General features: G+C 42.3%; 1 protein-coding gene across 1 annotated transcript; it reads right to left on the minus strand.

Annotated features, from left to right (window-relative positions):
- Window positions 1-2,791: 2,791 nt before the first annotated feature.
- On the minus strand, window positions 2,792-22,748 carry LOC124282967 (ferroxidase HEPHL1-like). The gene is made up of 13 exons (XM_046719021.1): window positions 22,612-22,748; window positions 19,985-20,244; window positions 17,452-17,661; window positions 16,472-16,793; window positions 14,737-14,831; window positions 10,848-10,989; window positions 10,063-10,343; window positions 9,163-9,356; window positions 7,989-8,136; window positions 7,118-7,330; window positions 6,194-6,413; window positions 3,886-4,514; window positions 2,792-3,440 (listed from the first exon to the last, which is right to left on the minus strand). The coding sequence occupies exons 1-13, from the start codon at window positions 22,746-22,748 to the stop codon at window positions 3,130-3,132; spliced, it is 3,162 nt and encodes a 1,053-aa protein (XP_046574977.1). The 3' UTR covers window positions 2,792-3,129.
- Between the last annotated feature and the right edge of the window lie 258 nt (window positions 22,749-23,006).

Here is a 23,006-nt window from a genome sequence, read left to right on the forward strand (position 1 = left end):
ATTTAAAGAGTGTAATTTTTTTTTTTTTTTTCACTCATTTCTCACGTATTAAATGTGAATATTAGCAGAACATAACTCCAGATTCAAAGACAAGTGAACAGTTAGTATTTTGTCAAGTCACCATGGGCAGCAATGCAGGCTTCAATGCGGCGGGGCATACTACTGATCAAAGAAGTTAGAAAGCCGTGGTCCATGCTGTCCCAATATCGGACCACCTCTTCTTTCATTTCAGCAATATTTGTCAGATTTTTCTTATTGACACTTTCCTTCATAAGTCCCCAAACATTTTCTATTGGATTTAGGTCAGGGCTATAGCTTGGCCAATCTAATAATGTAATATTTTGGGTCCGAAACCAGGCCTGTGAATGCTTTGAACGATGTTTTGGGTCGTTGCCCTGCTGGAAAATCCAAAAATGTCCATAGAACACGTGAGAAGATGGAAGTAAATGTCCCTCGAAAATATCTGTGTACCGCTCACTGTTCATATTCCCTTCAAATACACAGAGGGGCGTTGCCCCTAACACAGATATGTCACCCCACACATTAAATTTAGGACTGTACTTTAGGCGCTGATACAAAGGTTTTTCAGTTTGTTTGGTCCAGAATTTCAGTGTATTAGGAAACAGCCATACAGAACTTTCTTCTCAGAAAATCACATTGTCCTAGTTAAAATTTCTATGCTGTAAGCACCAGTTCAACCTTCGCTCCTTTTGTTCAGGTTTCATGATCGGTGATGGAATTCCTCGACTTTTCTGCCAACCCATTGCATGCAGCTCAGTTCTAATTGTCTCCTTACAGACAGCCACAGTTCCTCTATCAATCATATCCAGCCTTCAGTTTTCTCAACTCCTTCGTTTGTTTTTAGAAACAAAAATACCAAGCCGCCTCCTGTCACCGACAGTCAATTTTTGGGCCTATCTGCGCCTCCCTGGTCCTCAATGCCATATCCATTTGCAATATTTTTCAAAACACGATAAACAGTGGACAAAGGGATGCCTGTTCTACTTGAAATCACTTTAGCTGATCTGATATCCTTGTGATAATACTCTAAAATCAACTTCCTCTTCTCTAAATCATCCATACTGAGGATCACTGATAATGTCGTCTGCTGGCAAGTAAACAAAGGGGGATAACTCTTCACAAACTAATGAAAAATGATTAACGGAGTTGTCTCTCTTGAATGAAACCAAGCACTTGATAGCTGGTCAAGGTTGTTTATACTAGAAATCCAATTAAACATATTCCTAAAATTCTCAATAGTTTCTGGTCATACTATATATGATATACGAGTCCTAAATACCCTTTACGGAAATTTCCGAACGCCGGAAAAGAGGTTGACAGACACATTTAGTGATCAGAATTACGTAACACAGCGGCATGTCTGTTTATTTATGTTTGTCTGTTTATATATGTTTGTTTATCGGTTCATTGAAGTATGAATCGGAAGCTGATGTGCAAAGAAAGAACTTTCGACGCGGATGCATACAATTTGCAAATCGATTTTTGGACTCATACCTCAGTGAACCGAAGAAATACACAAATAGTTCTTAAATAACTAATCATATACTGTACCATTATTTAGTTAGTATTATTTGTTATAAACTCGTAGTTGAGTACCAGTTAGTTTGAAACATGTCCCGGTAACGGTAACAGATTGTCCGAAAAACTACCGCTACTCCCAGAAGGCCGAATGACTGATGACGTCGACCTACTTCCGGTACACTTCACTGGCCATGGGTGCCGAGGTAGTTGTTCATGGTGCTATTTACAGACATGAAACCCAATGGTATACGCCTGCCGACGGAGTGAGTGAGTGAGTGAGTATGGTTTTACGCCGCTTTTAGCTATATTCCAGCAATATCAAGGCGAGGGACACCAAAAATGGGCTTCACACATTGTACCCTTGTGGGGAATCGAACCCGGGTCTTCGGCGTGACGAGCGAACGCTTTAACCACTAGGCTACCCCGCCGCCCCGCCTGCCGACGGAACAGCCCTGAGGTATGGTTGACTATCGCCGTTATACTTATCTCGCTACACACGAGACAGGCTGCTAGTTTGTCTTTCAGACCGATGAGTGTGCGGCCCCTGTCAGAGCGGTGTGCTTTACATGAGTGTATGTGTGCGTGCGTGTGTGTGGGCGTTAGTGCGGGCGGGTGGGCGTGCGTGTGGCATTAGATTTCACCATGTGTCACATGTAAGACCTTAGCTGTTGTTCCGCCAACTCCAAATCTATGATAAGTGCAACCAAATACAGGACAGCCGTGGAGTGTGTGTTCTGACGTAATAAGTACATCAGTAAATCAACAGCTCATTTACAGTTTCTGTCAAATTACAAAACTCGTTTAAAATACGATAATCAAAGCCTGTAGAAACCTTTATTGATGGGGATAATGTGTTACCCATACCCCATCCCTTCACGTTACTTTTCTAGGTGATTAATGTGTAACGCAACTAGCACTTACCCAACATAAATATTGCTGTTACGCAATTGCTGTTTGTTTTGTATATCTGATAAACGGTTACATCTAGTTTTTTCCATACCTCCAGTAATGGTGACAACAAGGAAGTGAGTTTTGTTCAGGGCAGCATTTTTATTTTCTGTGTTTCTCATCCCCCGACCGACCCTTCTAATTTTATTGCCGACGTCCAAAAAAAACACTTACACCTTGAACTCGAACCTAAAACGTACAGCCTCGTCATATAAAATGTTTACCTTATGATCAGTCGCTGCCACAAGTCCAAGGAACGCGAGAAATTGTAATAAGAATTATAATAAATGAGATTTTTTTCCTTTATAATTTTTCGACCGACCCACCCATATTCAGAATTTGGTGGCTACGTGAAACACATAAAAAATGCAGCCCTTGTAGCTTTGAACACTATGTCAGTCAACACAGTATGGCGTTGGAACTTAATGACGTCATGAATATGCTGCAGAGGGTTACGACGTAGCTGGAACAAACGACCTGGGATGTGTTGCTGACAAACAAGAGGTCAGCATCAAATACGAATCAGCTCCACAGCAGATCCTGCAGGCTCAGGGACGCAACACGACACAAGGAATTGTCTAGTCTGGTTGTCTCGAATGAAGCAGATCTAGATGTTCGAGACATCCATCCTGATGGCCCTCACCGTGTTTTCCTGTCCATGATTTGGTACATCCCCTCCATACCGGCCTTGATGTGGTTGTTGACATGACAGTGGTACAACCACCGTCCGGGATTTATTGCACGCATGCGCACAGTTACGAACATTCCCGGGAAGATCTGAGTGACGTCATTTTTTCTCTCCGTGTCACTGAACTCGGTGACAAGGTTGCCATGGAAATGAACGGAGTGAAGGTCAAACTGTGACCCCAGGGACAATAGGTACCAAGCAACGTCTTCGTCTTTGTACATCGTCGGTACTGGCTGGTTGCCGTAGATGTAGCCATTGATTGCTGTAATAAACAGACGCAATAATGAATCTACATCAAAGTTGCACTCGTGATGTGCGCGATGTTTGTCTCCCGATGTCGACCAACACATGTTTGTAATTGGCAACTCTTAAATTTAGAAAATATCCATTTAAACAAAGGTATGCGTGTTTGCACAAACATATAACCTAGTCGATAAAATGGCCACGAAAGGAGCACGAGTCGCTCTTCAGTTTCTCGGACTGACGCAACTTGTCACGAATGTTACATAATAAGCTATTTGGAGAAAACATGAAGGATTTCGACGCTGTAGCCTAAGAACAGAAGTTTCAGCCTCAATATTGTGAAAATACGTAAATGTGAACGATTCTTTCCCATTATGATATTCGCAGCACGGGCGTGGAGTCCTCTGGAATCTAGTTTTGACACAAGATATTCAGATGACAGATGAATACTCACTTCAACTTACCGTGCAGTCTGTTGCTGTTTGTAAAATTCTTGTTGTTCCGATCCACCAGATCTGGTCGTGGGGAATACTTCGCAATATTCTCCTCAAGGTACCAACTAAAGTTCTCATCGATCACAGTAAAATACGCAACAAAATCCCTATCCACGTCCGTTCGTTTTCCGTATTTGTCCAAAATCCCACTTTTACATATAATAAGGGGTCCCACGAGGCCCGAGTTGGTGTCTTTAATGGCGTTGACGTCCGAGTAGTACATTCGGGACACACAGGAGGCGTCGAATGGCCCCGGGCCGTTTGCACGGGTCACCTCCCACTGATAGCGGAAGGTCTTGCCGGGTTCAACAACTTCCTCGTCGCGTTGTTCCGGCCGCCATGGTCCGAGCCTGGCCGTGGTACTCTGTAGCCCTTCCGGGTGAATGGAAAATGGACGTCGTCCTTTATTTCTGAACACTATTCTCAAAATGTCCCCGACTTCCAGATAGATCACGGGTCCTAGGAAGCCCAAATATGTCTCGTCTGGCATGCGCTTGACTGGGAATTTGAACCCTTTATCCTTGTATTGCCGGTAGAAGAGTTTCTTGTATTTTGTTCCCAATAAATATCCAGTACGGTTTGTGTAGACGGTCCCTCTCCTGAAAAAAGAGTGAGTGAGGGAGTTAAGTTTTTCGCCGATTTTAGCAATATCACGGCGGGGGACACCAGAAATGGGCTTCACATATTGTACCTATGTGGGCAATCGAACCCGGGTCTTCGGCGTGAACGCTTTAACCACTAGGCCACCCAACCGCCTCTTGAAAAAAGATGAACATGTTCCGTTTACAAACTCCCCCTGATAGTCGACGTAGAACGTTTCCTAAATAACATTTAGGAGTAATTGGTCGGGGAAAAAGGCACACCAACAAATAAGATTCGCGTGATTTAAACACAACTGGTCGGGTGACAGACTAGAAGTGGGGCCACCCGGTCGTGAAGCGAGGTCCCGCGTGATAGATCCGTGGTCCAGGGATACCGCCCTCGCCCTTGAAGACTCGTCGCCCGTCCCCCACGTCTCCCGTCCCACCTATCAGAAATGATGAATGGCACCCTCGTACCACGTCTCAACTGTCAGGAGTGATGAATGGCACGCCAGTACCACGTCTCACCAGTCAGGATTGATGAATGGCACCCCCTGTACCACGTCTGACCTGTCAGGATTGATGAATGGCACCCCTGTTACACGTCTCACCTGCCAGAAGTGAAAAAATGACACCCCCTGTACCACGTCTCACCTGTCAGGAGTGATGAATGGGCCCCCTGTTCCACGTCTCAACTGTCAGGAGTGATGAATGGCACCCCTGTACCACGTCTCACCTGTCAGAAGTGATGAATGGCACCCCTGTACCACGTCTCACCTGTCAGAAGTGATGAATGGCAACCCCTGTACCACGTCTCACCTGTCAGGAGTGATGATGAATGGCACCCCCTGTACCACGTCTCACCTGTCAGGAGTGATGATGAATGGCACCCCCTGTACCACATCTCACCTGTCAGGAGTGATGAATGGCACCCCTGTACCACGTCTCACCTGTCAGAAGTGATGAATGGCACCCCTGTACCACGTCTCACCTGTCAGGAGTGATGAATGGCACCCCTGTACCACGTCTCACCTGTCAGAAGTGATGAATGGCAACCCCTGTACCACGTCTCACCTGTCAGGAGTGATGATGAATGGCACCCCCTGTACCACATCTCACCTGTCAGGAGTGATGAATGGCAACCCTGTACCACGTCTCACCTGTCAGAAGTGATGAATGGCAACCCCTGTACCACGTCTCACCTGTCAGGAGTGATGAATGGCAACCCCTGTACCACATCTCACCTGTCAGGAGTGATGAATGGCACCCCTGTACCACGTCTCACCTGTCAGAAGTGATGAATGGCAACCCTGTACCACGTCTCACCTGTCAGAGTGATGAATGGCAACCCCTGTACCACGTCTCACCTGTCAGGAGTGATGAATGGCACCCCTGTACCACGTCTCACCTGTCAGGAGTGATGAATGGCACTCCTGTTCCGCGTCTCACCTGTCAGGAGTGATGAATGGCACTCCTGTTCCGCGTCTCACCTGTCAGGAGTGATGAATGGCAACCCCTGTACCACGTCTCACCTGTCAGGAGTGATGAATGGCACCCCTGTACCACGTCTCACCTGTCAGGAGTGATGAATGGCACCCCTGTACCACGTCTCACCTGTCAGGAGTGATGAATGGCACCCCTGTACCACGTCTCACCTGTCAGGAGTGATGAATGGCAACCCCTGTACCACGTCTCACCTGTCAGGAGTGATGAATGGAACCCCCTGCACCACGTCCATGTGGTGTGGGGTGTAGTCCCACACGTGTTCCTCCGCCTGTATGTAGAAGACCCTCTCCTGACCCCCGCGGACTCGTTGGGAGGGGGTGGGGGATCTGAAGGGGCAATCCCGGACCTGGTACATGGCAGTCATCCCCTTCAAGAAGTGGTCGTTGGAGTGGCACTGTAAACCCCACGTGCCTGGAACAGTTGGGTTACCAAACATAGCATTATGTTTCTACTTCCATTCACCCTGCACTTCTACTCTAATGACAAGTACCTTGTAACGGTACCCGAGGAGAGGATAATTCGGTTTCACATCAGTGATCATGATACAACACATCATCTTTTTATATTGTTTTGGTCCACAGTTGCATGATGCTACATTCAATAATAAGCTGTTTAGTTGGTTGGTTGTTGTTTAACGCCGCACTCACCAGTATTCCAGCTATATTACGGTCTGCAAATAATCGAGTCTGGACCAGACAATCCAGTGATCAACATCATGACCATCGATCTACGCAATTGGGATACGATGCCATGTGTCAACCAAGTCAGCAAGCCTGACCACCCTCTCCCGTTAATCGCCTCTTACCAGTAATAAGCAACCCATATAACATGAAATAACTGCGACCTGTGAAATGTATTTGGACCAGGCAAACCTGTGGTCGATAGTATGAGCGCACTTCCTCCCATCGGGACACCTTGACACGCAATCTACCAAGCCACTGAGGCAGGCAACAGTATTCATTTAATCTCCACCTACGACAGGCTTTTGTTACTGGGAAATTATTCCTACCCGGTATCCCACTGAATGCCATCCGCCATTGAATATATCACGTGGTACAGAATACAAACGAACTGCGCATTAATCCGAATAGCTATTGTGACGGAGTTCCCCATACCTATGTTCCTGGGCGCCATGATGAGAGTCTTGAGAGCCCCGGATATCATCCCTGTAGACAGTTTGTGCTGGTGGTGGTTCTCGAACATGTTGCCATGGATATACAGAGTATGGAGATCCAGATCCGAACCCAGGTTGAAGGCGTACCAGCGGATCACGTCCCCTCTACACATCCACAGGCCGGGCAGGTTCCCGTACATATAGCCGTTTATACCTGTAGAGCAATGGTTCAATAGTTCCCGAACATATACAGGGAAAATAGCCGTCATGAAGACTATGGTTTCACAGCATAATATTGTTACAACCTTTCCGTGTTTCCATGACAACTGAGTGAGCACCAGACTGACTAAAGTGGTTAATAGTGTGAACACCCTTTCCGGTCATAGGGTCAGGGTGACATATAACCCAGAACTGTGACCATGAGTTGCTGTTATAAACTGGTTCCAGGAGCATGGCGAGACATTCCGTCAGTTAGAAAAATTCGAGCTGGCTATTTACTGTCAGGGATAGGTGCAATAAACTCAGCACACACACACGTACGCGTTGTCAATGATGATCATGCAATATATTTAGAGCTCCCATGCAAGCGAATAACCGGATCAACAACATTTGACCTAAAAGGCATATTAGTGAAAAATGAGTGAATGGATCACTGAAATCCAGTGTGGACACCGGGTGTTCGCTAAAAAGGCAAGCATGTTCTGGCCTTCCCGCAGTTTCAGACAATGGTTCGCATGACAAAGAATGTGTTTTTCCTGACAAGTCATTCATTTGAAATGAACACCTGGAACACGAAGATTGATGGTTAGACCATTGCCCAGGCCCCATGACACCCTGTCGAGATACATGCTGTGCCCCCATTACTGACTTACTGGCCATCTTGTTGGACTCCAAGAACTGTGTGTCCGATCTGTTTACTTTGTGGTCGACCTTCGCCAGCTTAATGCTGTCTTCCAAGTACCAGGAGAAGTTCTCGTCCACTATGGAGAAGTAGAGGAAGATTTCACGATCTACTGTTCTCTGGAACAGAGGGGAAAGGATAACTCGTAAAGCGCTGTTTCCTGGATACAGGCATATATATATGATGTTCCCCAAAGATATATGATATTTCCCAAAGATATATGATGTTCACCAAAGATATATGATGTTCCCCAAAGATATATGATGTTCACCAAAGATATATGATGTTCCCCAAAGATATATGATGTTCCACAAAGATATATGATGTTCACCAAAGATATATGATATTTCCCAAAGATATATGATGTTCACCAAAGATATATGATGTTCCCCAAAGATATATGATGTTCCACAAAGCCATTGCACATTTACTGAACACTGATAGTTTTTGAGTGTATCGTAATCGGTTATGGGAATTATCTGTATAAACTGAGAAGCAGAGGAATCCATAGTCTCAGTTGAGTTTATCCCATGTTTTCATTGCTGTCTCGAATATTCTAAGTCTGATAGCTCGGAACTTGAATTGGTTAGTTCTTTAGAATGTGTTGTAATTTACAACTTTCTACAATTAGACAAAAAAAGAGACACATTACTCAACTGCTGTTGGATGTCTTTCAAATTTTATCTTTGAAAATCAATAAAATTACATTAAGTTTACTTTGAAAACATTGTAGGGATCATGAATTTGCAAATTCATTTTTTCTTCGAATCAATTTATTCTTCAAAAAACATCACAGAATAATTTCACAAACTGTATCACGAATGAGTTATGGGTAAATAGACGTACATATTTAACAATAGTAGTTTTTTTCGATCTTCTATTAGATAAAGCAAAACTCGGTAAACTTTCTTTTGTCTCGAAGGTTAATATTTTTTTAAGATATGTTGAGAGGGATGTACATTGAACCGGGAGTTTTGGAGACAAATGTCGCAAATCAATACCGTCTCTTTTCGCGCCATCACGAGTTCCTGAATGCATGAATGCTGCTATGTAAGTTCAATATTCTTGAAAGTGACAATCCCATTCCACCAGCCTTCGTTCACCAGCCCTCAGCTTTCCATTCTTCATTTCATTCGTCTTCATACCTTCTGTATTTCTCCTTTTCTGCAGATGACAAGGGGTCCCACCAGTCCGCTGTAGATGTCGTGGCTGATGTCGGTGCCGGACGTGTAGACACGGATCACGCAGTTAGGGTCGTCCCTCTCTGGTCCGAGGTCTTCCGGAACCTCCCAGTAGTACGTCCGTACTTGTCCCGGCGTGATTAACCTCTTGGACGTCTCTGTCAGACGTGGTCATTAGAACATGAGGCAAGTGTTGGACACCACGATACTAGACTCTTTGAGGCATATACCATTACTCAAATAATTTACAAACGGACATTAAGACCAGACTGTGAGCAAATGTATAGCTAATTTATACTACAATAAATCATGGTTATAGGACTTGATTGTCTGGTTTGTTTACAAGCCTTTGTGGCTGTATGTTTCTCTTTTTCAAAATATTTGATCTGAATATTTGTTCATTTTCGCATAATATTTAACTGTATCTGAAACATCTTTTCTTTGCAAATCAACAAAATTACTTTGTCTGCAGCTAATTACAGCAACATTTCCACGGTTTCATCTGTTATTTCTGTATATTCGGTCCACATTCTTTTGTCCCCCTGCTTGTTATTTCAATAACACTGACATAGCACATTCCTGTTACTTACACAGCGTATTTCTGTATTACTGACACAACGTATTCATATTCAGGTATTACTCATACAGCGTATTCCTATATGACTGACAAAACGTATTCTTATTCCTGTGTTACTGAAACAACGTATTCCTGTCTTACTGACACAACGTATTCCTGTCTTACTGACACAACGTATTCCTGTCTTACTGACACAACGTATTCCTGTCTTACTGACACAACGTATTCCTGTCTTACTGACACAACGTATTCCTGTCTTACTAACACAACGTATTCACACACCGTACCTGGATGGTTGTCGTTGTACAACAGCCCCTCGTTATCCTTGTCACACTGCACACCGTGTGGGTGTATCGAGTATGGCCGACTCGCTCGGTTCAGGAAGTGCACCTCAATGGCGTCCCCTACTTCAGCTTTGATGACAGGACCGAGGAAACCAAGATGTTCTTCATCCGATGACCGCTGTTTCTGTATTTTGAAGGATTTGTCAGTATACCCAGTGAACACGGCCTTCTTGTATGTGCCGCCGATCCTCTTACGGCTTTTCTCGAAATAGGTTTTAGACATCCTAGGAAAGAAAAATAAACACCTATAAGAAACTGAAAACTTTAGATTACTTGTGATTATCACACTCTCTCTATACTAAATGTCCTTTCTGTCACGATTTCCGAAGTCGTAAACTATTCCCTTTCCACTTTTAATAACACGGCCATACTCTTGGGATCAACAGTAGTGAGACAATTCGTCAAAGCCAAACATTCATATTTGTCAAAAATAAAGATTTTCAATGCCATGAACTATACACAATATGTCAGTCAACGGATCTGTGTGTCCAAAACACGTGTTTCAAAGATTGAAGATTTTATTTCCTTCCTTTCAGTTTTGTTAGATTTTTACACTGGAACAATCAAGTAGGTCAGGAAGGAGAGTACGGAAACACTTCGACATTAAATAAACTCAGTCTGACAATATTACATGTTGTGCTCCCGTTATTTCACAGGATTATCTTCCTCGTTTGAGGACCGTAATATTCGTCAAGATATTTACCCATGTAGTAAAGTCCCCTTCGAACTTGTTTCTGTGAGACGGAGCATAATTCCATAGAATCTCCTCTGCAGCTATATAGAAGCGCCGGACATTTCGAGGTGGCGCCATCTTGGATTTAGGCCGGAAGTGGGTACATGTTCCGACATTGAAGAAAGCGGTCATACCACCTGGAAGAGTCGTGATGACATGACAGGATTATACACAACAGCTTCTCGTGTTACTTGCAGCCAGAAGTACGTGTGAAGTATAGGGAAGTACAAGCACTGTAAGATTTGAGAACAGCCGATCTGTCATGTGAAGCTGAGTTATCCAGACTTACACACATCAAGCTCATTATAACCATCCGAATATAACAAAATGTGACAAATATACTGTTTGGGCGACTGGAAATGACATGGGATTTTAAAACTAAACGCCATTGAATAATCAATGTGGATTTTCTGCCGAAACAGGTTCCATTCCACGTAAAAGGCTGAATAGCGATAAGTGACATATATCTATGAATACGTATCAGAATCACTGAAGACACGAAGTGTTCGTTAGCCTTTAGTTATGGTTAATGATTCTAAAAACTAAGTATTGGATATGATTATTTTTCATTCCATCAGTTTCAGGTTCCAGGTTAGAGATGGATCAGATCAGATGTTAGGAACTTTCAGCAACCTTTGTTTACCTGGTGGTCGTTTACGTTGTTTGTGTCTGTTGTGTTTATGCAGCAACCAGCAATGGTCAACATATATAACAGGCGTTATTGCGAAGTCCTGATGGGATCAAAGCGCTAACAGGTTTTTGTGAAGCGGGGTTCTTCACATGACACGGGTATTATCATAAGCAGCCAGCGTCTCAACTCACGTCCCCTCTCCGACCCCGCTTACTGCATATATTAATCACCCACATAGTTGCTCATCACTTCATCATACAGCAGCTTATATTACTCACCCACATAGTTGCTCATCACTTCATCATACAACAGCTTATATTACTCACCCACATAGTTGCTCATCACTTCATCATACAGCAGCTTATATTACTCACCGACATAGTTGCTCATCACTTCATCATTAAGCAGCTTATATTACTCACCCACATAGCTGCTCATCACTTCATCATACAGCAGCTTATGTTACTCACCCACATACTTGCTCATCACTTCATAATACAGCAGCTTATATTACTCACCCACATAATTGCTCATCACTTCATCATACAGCAGCTTATATTACTCACCCACATAGTTGCTCATCACTTCATCATACAGCAGCTTATATTACTCACCCACATAGTTGCTCATCACTTCATCATACAGCAGCTTATATTACTCACCCACATAGTTGCTCATCACTTCATCATACAGCAGCTTATATTACTCACCCACATAGTTGCTCATCACTTCATCATACAGCAGCTTATATTACTCACCCACATAGTTGCTCATCACCTTCATCATACAGCAGCTTATATTACTCACCCACATAGTTGCTCATCACTTCATCATACAGCAGCTTATATTACTCACCCACATACTTGCTCATCACTTCATCATACAGCAGCTTATATTACTCACCCACATAGTTGCTCATCACTTCATCATACAGCAGCTTATATTACAGCAGCTTATATTACATAGTTGCTCATCATACAGCAGCTTATATTACTCACCCACATAGTTGCTCATCACTTCATCATACAGCAGCTTATATTACTCACCCACATAGTTGCTCATCACTTCATCATACAGCAGCTTATATTATTCACCCACATAGTTGCTCATCACTTCATCATACATACAGCATATTACTCACCCACATAGTTGCTCATCATCTTCATATTACAGCAGCTTATATTACTCACCCACATAGTTGCTCATCACTTCATCATACAGCAGCTTATATTACTCACCCACATAGTTGCTCATCACTTCATCATACAGCAGCTTATATTACTCACCCACATAGTTGCTCATCACTTCATCATACAGCAGCTTATATTACTCACCCACATAATTGCTCATCACTTCATCATACAGCAGCTTATATTATTCACCCAGCACATAGTTGCTCATCACTTCATCATACAGCAGCTGATATTCACCCACATCTCATCACCAGCAGCACATAGTTGCGCAACATAGTTGTTCATCATCATACAGCAGCTTATATTACTCACCCACATCTCATCATACATCATACAGCAGCTTATATTACTCACCCACATAGTTGCTCATCACTTCATCATACAGCAGCTTATATTACTCACCCACATAGTTGCTCATCACTTCATCATACAGCAGCTTATATTACTCACCATCACATAGTTGCTCATTGCTCATCACTTCATCATACAGCAGCTTATATTATTCACCCACATAGTTGCTCATCACTTCATCATACAGCAGCTTATATTACTTCACCCACATACAGTTGCTCATCACTTCATCATACAGCAGCTTATATTACTCACCCACATAGTTGCTCATCACTTCATCATACAGCAGCTTATATTACTCACCCACATAGTTGCTCATCACTTCATCATACAGCAGCTTATATTACTCACCCACATAGTTGCTCATCACTTCATCATACAGCAGCTTATATTACTCACCCACATAGTTGTTCATCACTTCATCATACAGCAGCTTATATTACTCACCCACATAGTTGCTCATCACTTCATCATACAGCAGCTTATATTATTCACCCACATAGTTGCTCATCACTTCATCATACAGCAGCTTATATTACTCACCCACATAGTTGCTCATCACTTCATCATACAGCAGCTTATATTACTCACCCACATAGTTGCTCATCACTTCATCATACAGCAGCTTATATTACTCACCCACATAGTTGCTCATCACTTCATCATACAGCAGCTTATATTACTTCACCCACATAGTTGCTCATCACTTCATCATACAGCAGCTTATATTACTCACCCACATAGTTGCTCATCACTTCATCATACAGCAGCTTATATTACTCACCCACATAGTTGCTCATCACTTCATCATACAGCAGCTTATATTATTCACCCACATAGTTGCCATCACTTCATCATACAGCAGCTTATATTACTCATCATCACTTCATCATACAGCAGCTTATATTACTCACCCACATAGTTGCTCATCACTTCATCATACAGCAGCTTATATTACTCACCCACATAGTTGCTCATCACTTCATCATACAGCAGCTTATATTACAGCAGCTTATATTACTCACCCACATAGTTGCTCATCACTTCATCATACAGCAGCTTATATTACTCACCCACATAGTTGCTCATCACTTCATCATACAGCAGCTTATATTACTCACCCACATAGTTGCTCATCACTTCATCATACAGCAGCTTATATTACTCACCCACATAGTTGCTCATCACTTCATCATACAGCAGCTTATATTACTCACCCACATAGTTGCTCATCACTTCATCATACAGCAGCTTATATTACTCACCCACATAGTTGCTCATCACTTCATCATACAGCAGCTTATATTACTCGCCCACATAGTTGCTCATCACTTCATCATACAGCAGCTTATATTACTCACCCACATAGTTGCTCATTACTTCATCATACAGCAGCTTATATTACTCACCCACATAGTTGCTCATCACTTCATCATACAGCAGCTTATATTACTCACCCACATAGTTGCTCATCACTTCATCATACAGCAGCTTATATTACTCACCCACATAGTTGTTCATCACTTCATCATACAGCAGCTTATATTACTCACCCACATAGTTGCTCATCACTTCATCATACAGCAGCTTATATTACTCACCCACATAGTTGCTCATCACTTCATCATACAGCAGCTTATATTACTCACCCACATAGTTGCTCATCACTTCATCATACAGCAGCTTATATTACTCACCCACATAGTTGCTCATCACTTCATCATACAACAGCCATCGTCCCACGGACAGAGCCTTGACCGTCACTGTGGCGAACTGGGCCACCTCCAGGCTGATGCTGTTGCGGCTGAAACCCACAGGATGACTCAGTCTTATATACATTATTATTATTAATATAGGATATTGATATAGCGCACATATCCACGCAACTAGTAACTGCTCAAGGCGCTGGCGTGTTCCCTTGAACAACGGATGTCTTTTTCCTGACAATGCTTTAACCAACTCAGCTCCCTGGAGACTATTTAACTCATGCAGCCTGTTAAGCGCAGCGAGTTATCACACAGCCTCATCCTTACAAGGTACCCATTTGCAGCTGGGTGAACTGGGACACATAGTCACAGTATTTTCTCCAATGATACTTCACATTGCTATACCTGCAACTAGGTGTCTGCACGTGTCCGTGTGTCCACCATCTGGTCACCTACCATCGAATGAGTTGGCTCTTTTACGTGCTCAGGGTTGTGTACTGCACACTAGGGGTTACATCGATAACAGCTGTCCACTGTCATCATTCATGATATCAGAAAACATGGAAATTATGAGCATCTAACTACATATTACGATACATTTATATCGTTTTCTAGTTTGGTGAAACGTATCTGTTTGAAATTCACAACTGATGTATATATACCAGGCAGTGGGGTACCCTAATGGTTGAAGGACTGGGATCGATTCCCCACACCATTAGGATATTTAATGCATCTCACTCACTCACTCACTCACTCACTCACTCACAAACGTACACGTTTCTTGTCAACAGTTTTATATATCCCGAGAATCTACACATGCTATTAACTTTGTTTTGTTAAAGATAAACTATATCCTAGATACTCGGGATATATAAAACTAGTGAAGTAGAGATGTCCAATATAATGGTGTCGCCTCAATACCTCTGATGCCTTCTTGTCACCAATGTTATATTGACTCGGCGATATAATAAAGTTCAAAGTACGGTCCGATCCACTTACTCCGATCTGAATATGTCTGTTATTATTCAGTATGCAACATAAAGCTATTACCATGACAGAGAAGGAGTAATGTGTTCCGGTGTCATAAATATTCAGTAAAGAAAACAATAAAAAGGCGAGATCCCACAACGCAATGTCAGCTCTGTGGCGGCAGAGTTGTCAATGATTTGTTGACGCTATTGAAAGAAAGTCTGTTTGAAATTTACTTCAAACGCGGTAAAAGCAAAAGAACTACATTAGAAAGGGAATCTGTTGTACTAAACTGAAATGTTTCATATATTTCTTAAAGTGATTCACTTAAATCAATATATAGTGAAGTAAGGTTTTCATGTATATATATATACCTATGTATATGTTGAAACCATATTGTCTATATATCATATACCACTTTGCATTTATTGTACACGGGCCAATGGCCTATATACCGAAATAAATTCTTCTTCTTCTATAGTGAAGTAAATATTTCCTTATGTCCAGTGTAAACTTGCGTCAAAAATATATTTAGTAACTTCAAAATATCAATACGTTTTCGTCTTAAAACGAGCATAGTTCACTTTTTACAAAACCGTTTGTGGAACGAGGGTGTGATTTACATGAACAGGTGAAAAATATGGTTCGAGACGGAATAATCCTTAATCTTCATATTCAAATTTGTGTCACACACTTCAGAAAATACCCCTTTTGCGATTTTCAACTAAGGCGCAAATTTCGATTTCGATTTTGCACGATTTACACTTACACGTGACCAAACTGTTTGAAAGAATGGCCGCTGATGATCAGCTGGTGCATGTCCTTGGCGTGACCCATGGCAGCAAAATGGAAAGTGACCGTTTCCCCAACACAGGCGTCAAGGCCGGGCAGGTTGCCGTATACATAACCATTTAGAGCTGACATTATGTTCCAGCGTCTGAATCGGCCGTCCCTGATGTTGACGTTGTTGACGGTGCTGGCGTTGCCGCCGAACATGTGGAGGTTGTCCTGCATGTACCAGCTTCTGTTCTCATCCATCTGACTGGCGTAGATGGCGTATTGGCGTCGACTCGACGTCTTGTTTAGGATGCCTGTCCAGGTGTCAAACAGTGAGTGAATGTAGATGTATGTCATAATCAGCGTTAATCCTAATTTTTCACTGCCTTTAAACAAACTGAGGAACTAGCATAAGTTCCGATTCGCACCATTGACGACTTATAACCATTATGATTATGATTAAAGACTCTTCATGATTATGATTAAAGACTCTTCAGAGAAGTACGTGGTATGGAGTCTTGGATTATGATAGGATTCAAGCGTTTGGACAGAAATCTGTATCAATGTGTTCTTGAGTAATGCTCTTTTGAGTAGTAGTGTACTGTTAAGATTCGGGGGTGACCGCAATGCCCACCTTTATACTGTCTATGCCAATATCAAATATACCTGTCTTGCAAAGTTACTAAAATCAACCGACCACTACAATTTGGTTATGATCGTATGATTGCAGGGGCGGTGGGGTAGCCTAATGGTTAAAGCGTTGGCTCGTCACGCCTAAGACACGAGTTCGAATCCCTACATGGGTACAATGTGTGAAACCCATTTTCTGGTGTCCCCCGCCGTGATGTTGCTGGAATATTGCTAAAAGCGGCGTAAAACCAAATTCAGTCAGTCAGTCAGTCAGTATGATTGCTGGCTAAAGACGTTGAATTATAAGATATTTCTATTTTGATCTAGGAAGTCTGAACCGACCTGGTTTGCAGGCGTAGATGAATCCGACGAGGCCGGCGTTGGTGTCGTTGGTGGGAACGACGTGGGAGTGATAGATCCAGGATATACAGCCGGGACTGTGAGGGCTGGGGCTCGCCTGTTTGTTGATCTCCCAGCGATAGGTGTGGGAGCCCCCCGGCCACACAAGGTCATCCGAGGTCAGGTTATGGTAGCCATCGTGGTATTTAGCACCTGCAGGTGTGAGGCGAACAACATGCAACATGCCGTGTACATATACCCTTGGTGTAATATACCACATATACCCTTGGTGTACATATACCCTTGGTGTAAATACCAGCAACAAAACGTATTCCAGAAAGATCTGCTGAAAGAAGAGTCCATCGTACGTTCCCACTTCTTCATGATGGCTGTACCCTCAAAGGGGGTTGAAGTAGCATAAAATTATTGTCCTCCTGAGAGGGTACGTAAGTCCCAACACATTTAAAGTAAATTTAAACTTGCCACCTTTTTAATCGTAGAATATGTGTGCTTTTAATTTATTGGTAGATTTCTCTTCTATCACCAATGGCTGAAGGGAGGGTGTAAATCCAACTAGGATCCATGCAGGTAGCAAAGGTACTGTAAGTCCCCATGGTCCCTAGTATGGTGATCTACCTTCAGTTGTTGGCGATCTATAGCCTATTTTTATATTGTACTGTCCCCTATAGTTGAAATGTTTTAGATTTAATTACTAGTTTTAAATTCGAATCTGTGATAATCTAGCTATTTTACTGTCCTTCGTTGACAGGTTTTTACAGTTTACCATTACTTACTATGTATAAAATTAATTATTCTCGTCACGATATGGCTGAAATATTGCCGATGTGACGTTAAATTTTAACTCACTTACTCACTCACTCACTTCTTCATGAACATTAGTTTGTGAAACACTTTAAACATGCTGACACCGGGTGTTGGTGAGAGCATCCTACACCATAACTCCATCTGTGTCACAAACACATTCAAGGCAAGGCAACTGTTGCCAAATCAAAATTGGCAAATGAAAGTCATTTGAAGCTTTACTAAACCGCACGTGAGCAAGAGTCGTATGACCCTATTCAAAAGATTTCCACTAAGTTTAACCTGAATACCTGGTGGCGGTTGTAATACAAAGTATTTATTCGACTTCATCTCTAATTGGGGCGGTGGGGTAGCCTAATGGTTAAAGCGTTCGGCTCGTCACGCCGAAGACCCGGGTTTGAATCCCCATATGGGCACAATGTGTGAAGCCCATTTCTGGTGTCCCCCGCCGTGATGTTGCTGGAATATTGCTAAAAGCGGCGTAAAACCAAACTCAGTCAGTCAATCATCTCTAATTATATTTCTCCAAATGTTGGGTATCTATGAGAAGATGTCTTACATCAGCATGTTAATTACAATTATAGTTTTCATGAGTACAGTTTCATAAGACATTTTATTGGTGACCAAAAGCCAAACGTTGATACACATATATTATAGCCAAGACAACTGAATTAGACGCAATCACGTCATTGCATAAGTTCTGTCAGAGCTCAAGCAACGGTCGCAAACTAGTAGCAACCCTGTTGAATATGCATGATGAAAACAGAGATTCAAGGCAAAGTCAAGAACTGTGAACAAGCCTGTCACAACCTTCATTAAAACACCTGACATCCGCCAGCATCACAGAAAACAACCTTACAGTCATTGTCTCCAGTACTAATGCACTCACTCTTTCAAATTTACATTTCACATTAGTTTTCATGTTTAGGCGTCCTTATCAATGCAAGAAGAACTTCAAATCAGTTGTCTAGTTTAACATGTTTAAATATTTATCAGGAAATATGGTATGAAGAAAAGAATAAACTTATTCTGTCTACTGAGAGACATATCACTCAAGATACACTTATATAGTACAGCATACATTCACATGTTGTTGCAGGGTATAATATGTAGGATGGTATATATTCCAGACAATATAGACGTTGTCAGCCAAGTTCGATAGTCGGATGAAGGTAATGTTCTCCGCTCCGAAATGTTATATAAGTATTTTCGCGAGCTGGTTTAACAGATTTATTCTCCATTGCAAGTATTATTTTTGTCGAAAAAGCTACTTTACAGGCTTCCTTCTACGTTACGTCACATAGTCGTAATGTGTTTGCTATCGTCGTTCATGTTCAGCACGAAGTTTGTACGAGTGCGCATGAACACTTTGTATATTTATATTTACACTTACGTTCCCCTTAATTTCACATTTATCTCTGTTCCATAATAGTTAATCATTTGATGTATGGATTCCATTATGCAGCTGGTTACAAGAATTAAGTGGGCCAGCCAATCAAGTGGTCGATATTATGACAGCGATCCACCCCACTTTGCGCTAAGAACACAATTAACCATCGGGTCGGACAACCTGCCAGTCCAACAGACAGCCTAACATGCTTCGGACCTTAATCAACCCAGCATATTTACAGGAAGACATTTTCATTAAATTTAACAAAACACATCGAAGCAGGACGCAATAGTAATTTCAATGAGTAGATGCACGAAAGCTCACCTTCACTCGCCTTGTCGTACAACAGACCGTGAGGATGCATGGAGTACCTCTGGGAGGCGAAGTTCTTGAAGTGCAGCAGGAGCGTGTCTCCTTCCTCTCCCTTCAGGATGGGGCCAAGGAATCCCAGCCACTTGGGCTTCTCTATCTCTACCGAATATGTGGCATCTGTGTACTGTTTGTACACCGCCTTCTTGTACACCCGTCCCAGCCGGTGGTGGCCCTGGTTCAGGTACTGGCTGGATGGGCTGGTGATGTTGAATCTTGAAACCATCACAATATCCATGATAATACCCTGTATATTTTCTGTGACTAATAAAGGGGTGTGGGTACCCTTCTATAATCATTGACGAAACTGACAGGTGCCCTTACTGGCAGGTGAAACAGGAAAACACATTGACAGAAGAAACATTGGGGTACACTCACTGACAGTGAAACCGACAGGTACACTGAAAGGTGAAACCGGAAAACCCAAAGGTGAAACAGTTGGGTACATACACAGAAAGGGGCATCAGACAGGTACTCTTATGAACAGATGAAACAGTCGGGTACATTAACTGAAAGGTGAAACGGTCATGAATATGCACTAGCAGGTGAAGTTATTTACAGATGGGTCCAAGGACGGTGGTGCAGTGGCATGTGCCACTGTCATTGGATCCAGAACAATATCTTCTAGAATACCGGATAACAGCTCTATATTTACAGCAGAAGCAAACGCCATCTTAACAGCTCTTAAATATATTCAAAGACATCCTAAACATAAACAATATATAATCTTTTCTGACTCTCTTACTTGCCTTCAGGCTATTAAAAAATTATCTTGCAAACATCCACTTTTAATTGAAATAATCGAATTATATAATGATCTTGCTACTGGCCAATACGACATCGTCTTTTGTTGGTTACCCAGCCATGTTGGCATTTCTGGGAACACAATGGCCGATCTTGCTGCCAAGGCAGCACTCAACAAATCTGTGACACCACTTCTTATTCCATACTCTGATTACAAAGCAGTCATCAGATGTTATCTCCGCGATCTGATGCAGAAGAAGTGGGACACTCAAGTGGGACTTAATAAATTACATGCAATAAAACCTTATGTTGGTTATACCTACTTGGGTTGTCAGTCCAGATTTGAAGAGGTCATACTCATGCATACCTGTTAAAAGGTGAGGATCCTCTGTTTAGTATCCCTTGTGATGAAAGAATCACGGTCAAGCATGTTCTGCTTGACTGTGTTGAATATTCCATCACAAGAGATAACTATTTCAAATCCCGAACGATGAAGGATCTTTTTAATAATATCAGTTCTCATTTAGTTCTTGCATTTTTAAAAGAATTCGATTTGTTGAATGAATTGTAAATAGATAAATATTTTAAAATTGGTAGTTTAGTTGAGCAGCTGAGATTGTTAGTGGCTGTATCCTCACAGATGGTTGAAGCATTGTAAAATTATTGTCCTCCTGTGGGGGTACGTAAGTCCCAAAACATTCAAAGTAAATTTAAACATACCATTATTTTTAAGCGTAGAATATGTGTTATTTTAACTTATGGCTAAATTGTCTAAACTTGCTGACAGCTGAAGGGATGGTGTAAATCCAGCTAGGGTCCATGCAGGAAGCAAATGCACTGTAAATCCCCATGTTCCCTAGTATGGTGATCTACCTTCAGTAGTTAGCAATCAACAGCCTTTTTTTATATTGTATTGTCATTTATAGTTCCAATATTTTAGATTTAATTGCTGGTTTTAAATGGATATGTGTGATACACTAGTAGTTTTACTGTTCTTCGTCAACAGGTTTTTTAATTTATAACTGTATTCATCTTTAATATAATTATAAAATGTTCTCGTCACGATATGGCTGAAATATCGCCGATGTGACGATAAATATTAACTCACTCACTCACTAGCAGGTGAAACAGTTGGGTACATTCACTGGCAGGTGAAACAGTTGGGTACATTCACCTACAGGTGAAACAGTTTTGTACATCTTCTAAAATGTGAAACAGTTGGGTACATGCACTGACAGGTGAAACAGTAGGGTACATTCACCTACAGGTGAAACGGTCGGGTACATTCACCGACGGGTGAAACAGTAGGGTACATTCACCTACAGGTGAAACAGTAGGGTACATTCACCGACGGGTGAAACAGTAGGGTACATTCACCTACAGGTGAAACACTAGGGTACATTCACCGACGGGTGAAACAGTAGGGTACATTCACCGACGGGTGAAACAGTAGGGTACATTCACCGACGGGTGAAACAGTAGGGTACATTCACCGACGGGTGAAACAGTAGGGTACATTCACCGACGGGTGAAACAGTAGGGAACATTCACCTACAGGTGAAACAGTAGGGTACATGCACCGACGGGTGAAACAGTAGGGTACATTCACCGACGGGTGAAACAGTAGGGTACATTCGCTGGCGACTGAAACAATCGGGCACTCTAACTGGCAGGTGAAACAGTTGAATACGTTCACGGATTGGCGAAACAGTAGGGTACATTCACTGACAGATGAAGCGCTCAGGTACATTCACCGGCAATTCACATAACATGATACATCAGTAATATGGTTTACGTGATAATGTTTACACTGAAATTCCTAGTGCACAAGTACTGACCTGGTGGGCGTCACGAGGTCCCCCGATGGCGCATAGTCCCAAAGGATCTCCACACACCCGATGTAGTAGTGTCTGTCCACGCCGTCACAGGACGTTGCCAGCATCAACAACACACCGAGAATACACCTGGTCGACATGACTGCACTGAAGCAGGACGCCGTGATGACGTCATTTAGTCAGACGCTGTCATTTACATAATAACATAGTTACTTACATAAAGGCAACACCACATACTTTATAACCTGTAGGTCCTCTCTAAACAATATACTAGTTCAAAGTAACTAAACATGTGAAAAGAATATTGGGCTGGAGTTTTATATCAGCAACGTGTCCACTCAAAATATTGAATAAGTGTTTGACGGAATGAGAAGAAAGGATGATAAAGATCAAGGACA

Source organism: Haliotis rubra, unplaced genomic scaffold (assembly GCF_003918875.1).
Source record: "Haliotis rubra isolate DU_JTF1 unplaced genomic scaffold, ASM391887v1 Scf308, whole genome shotgun sequence".
NCBI classification, from domain to species: Eukaryota; Metazoa; Mollusca; class Gastropoda; order Lepetellida; family Haliotidae; genus Haliotis; species Haliotis rubra.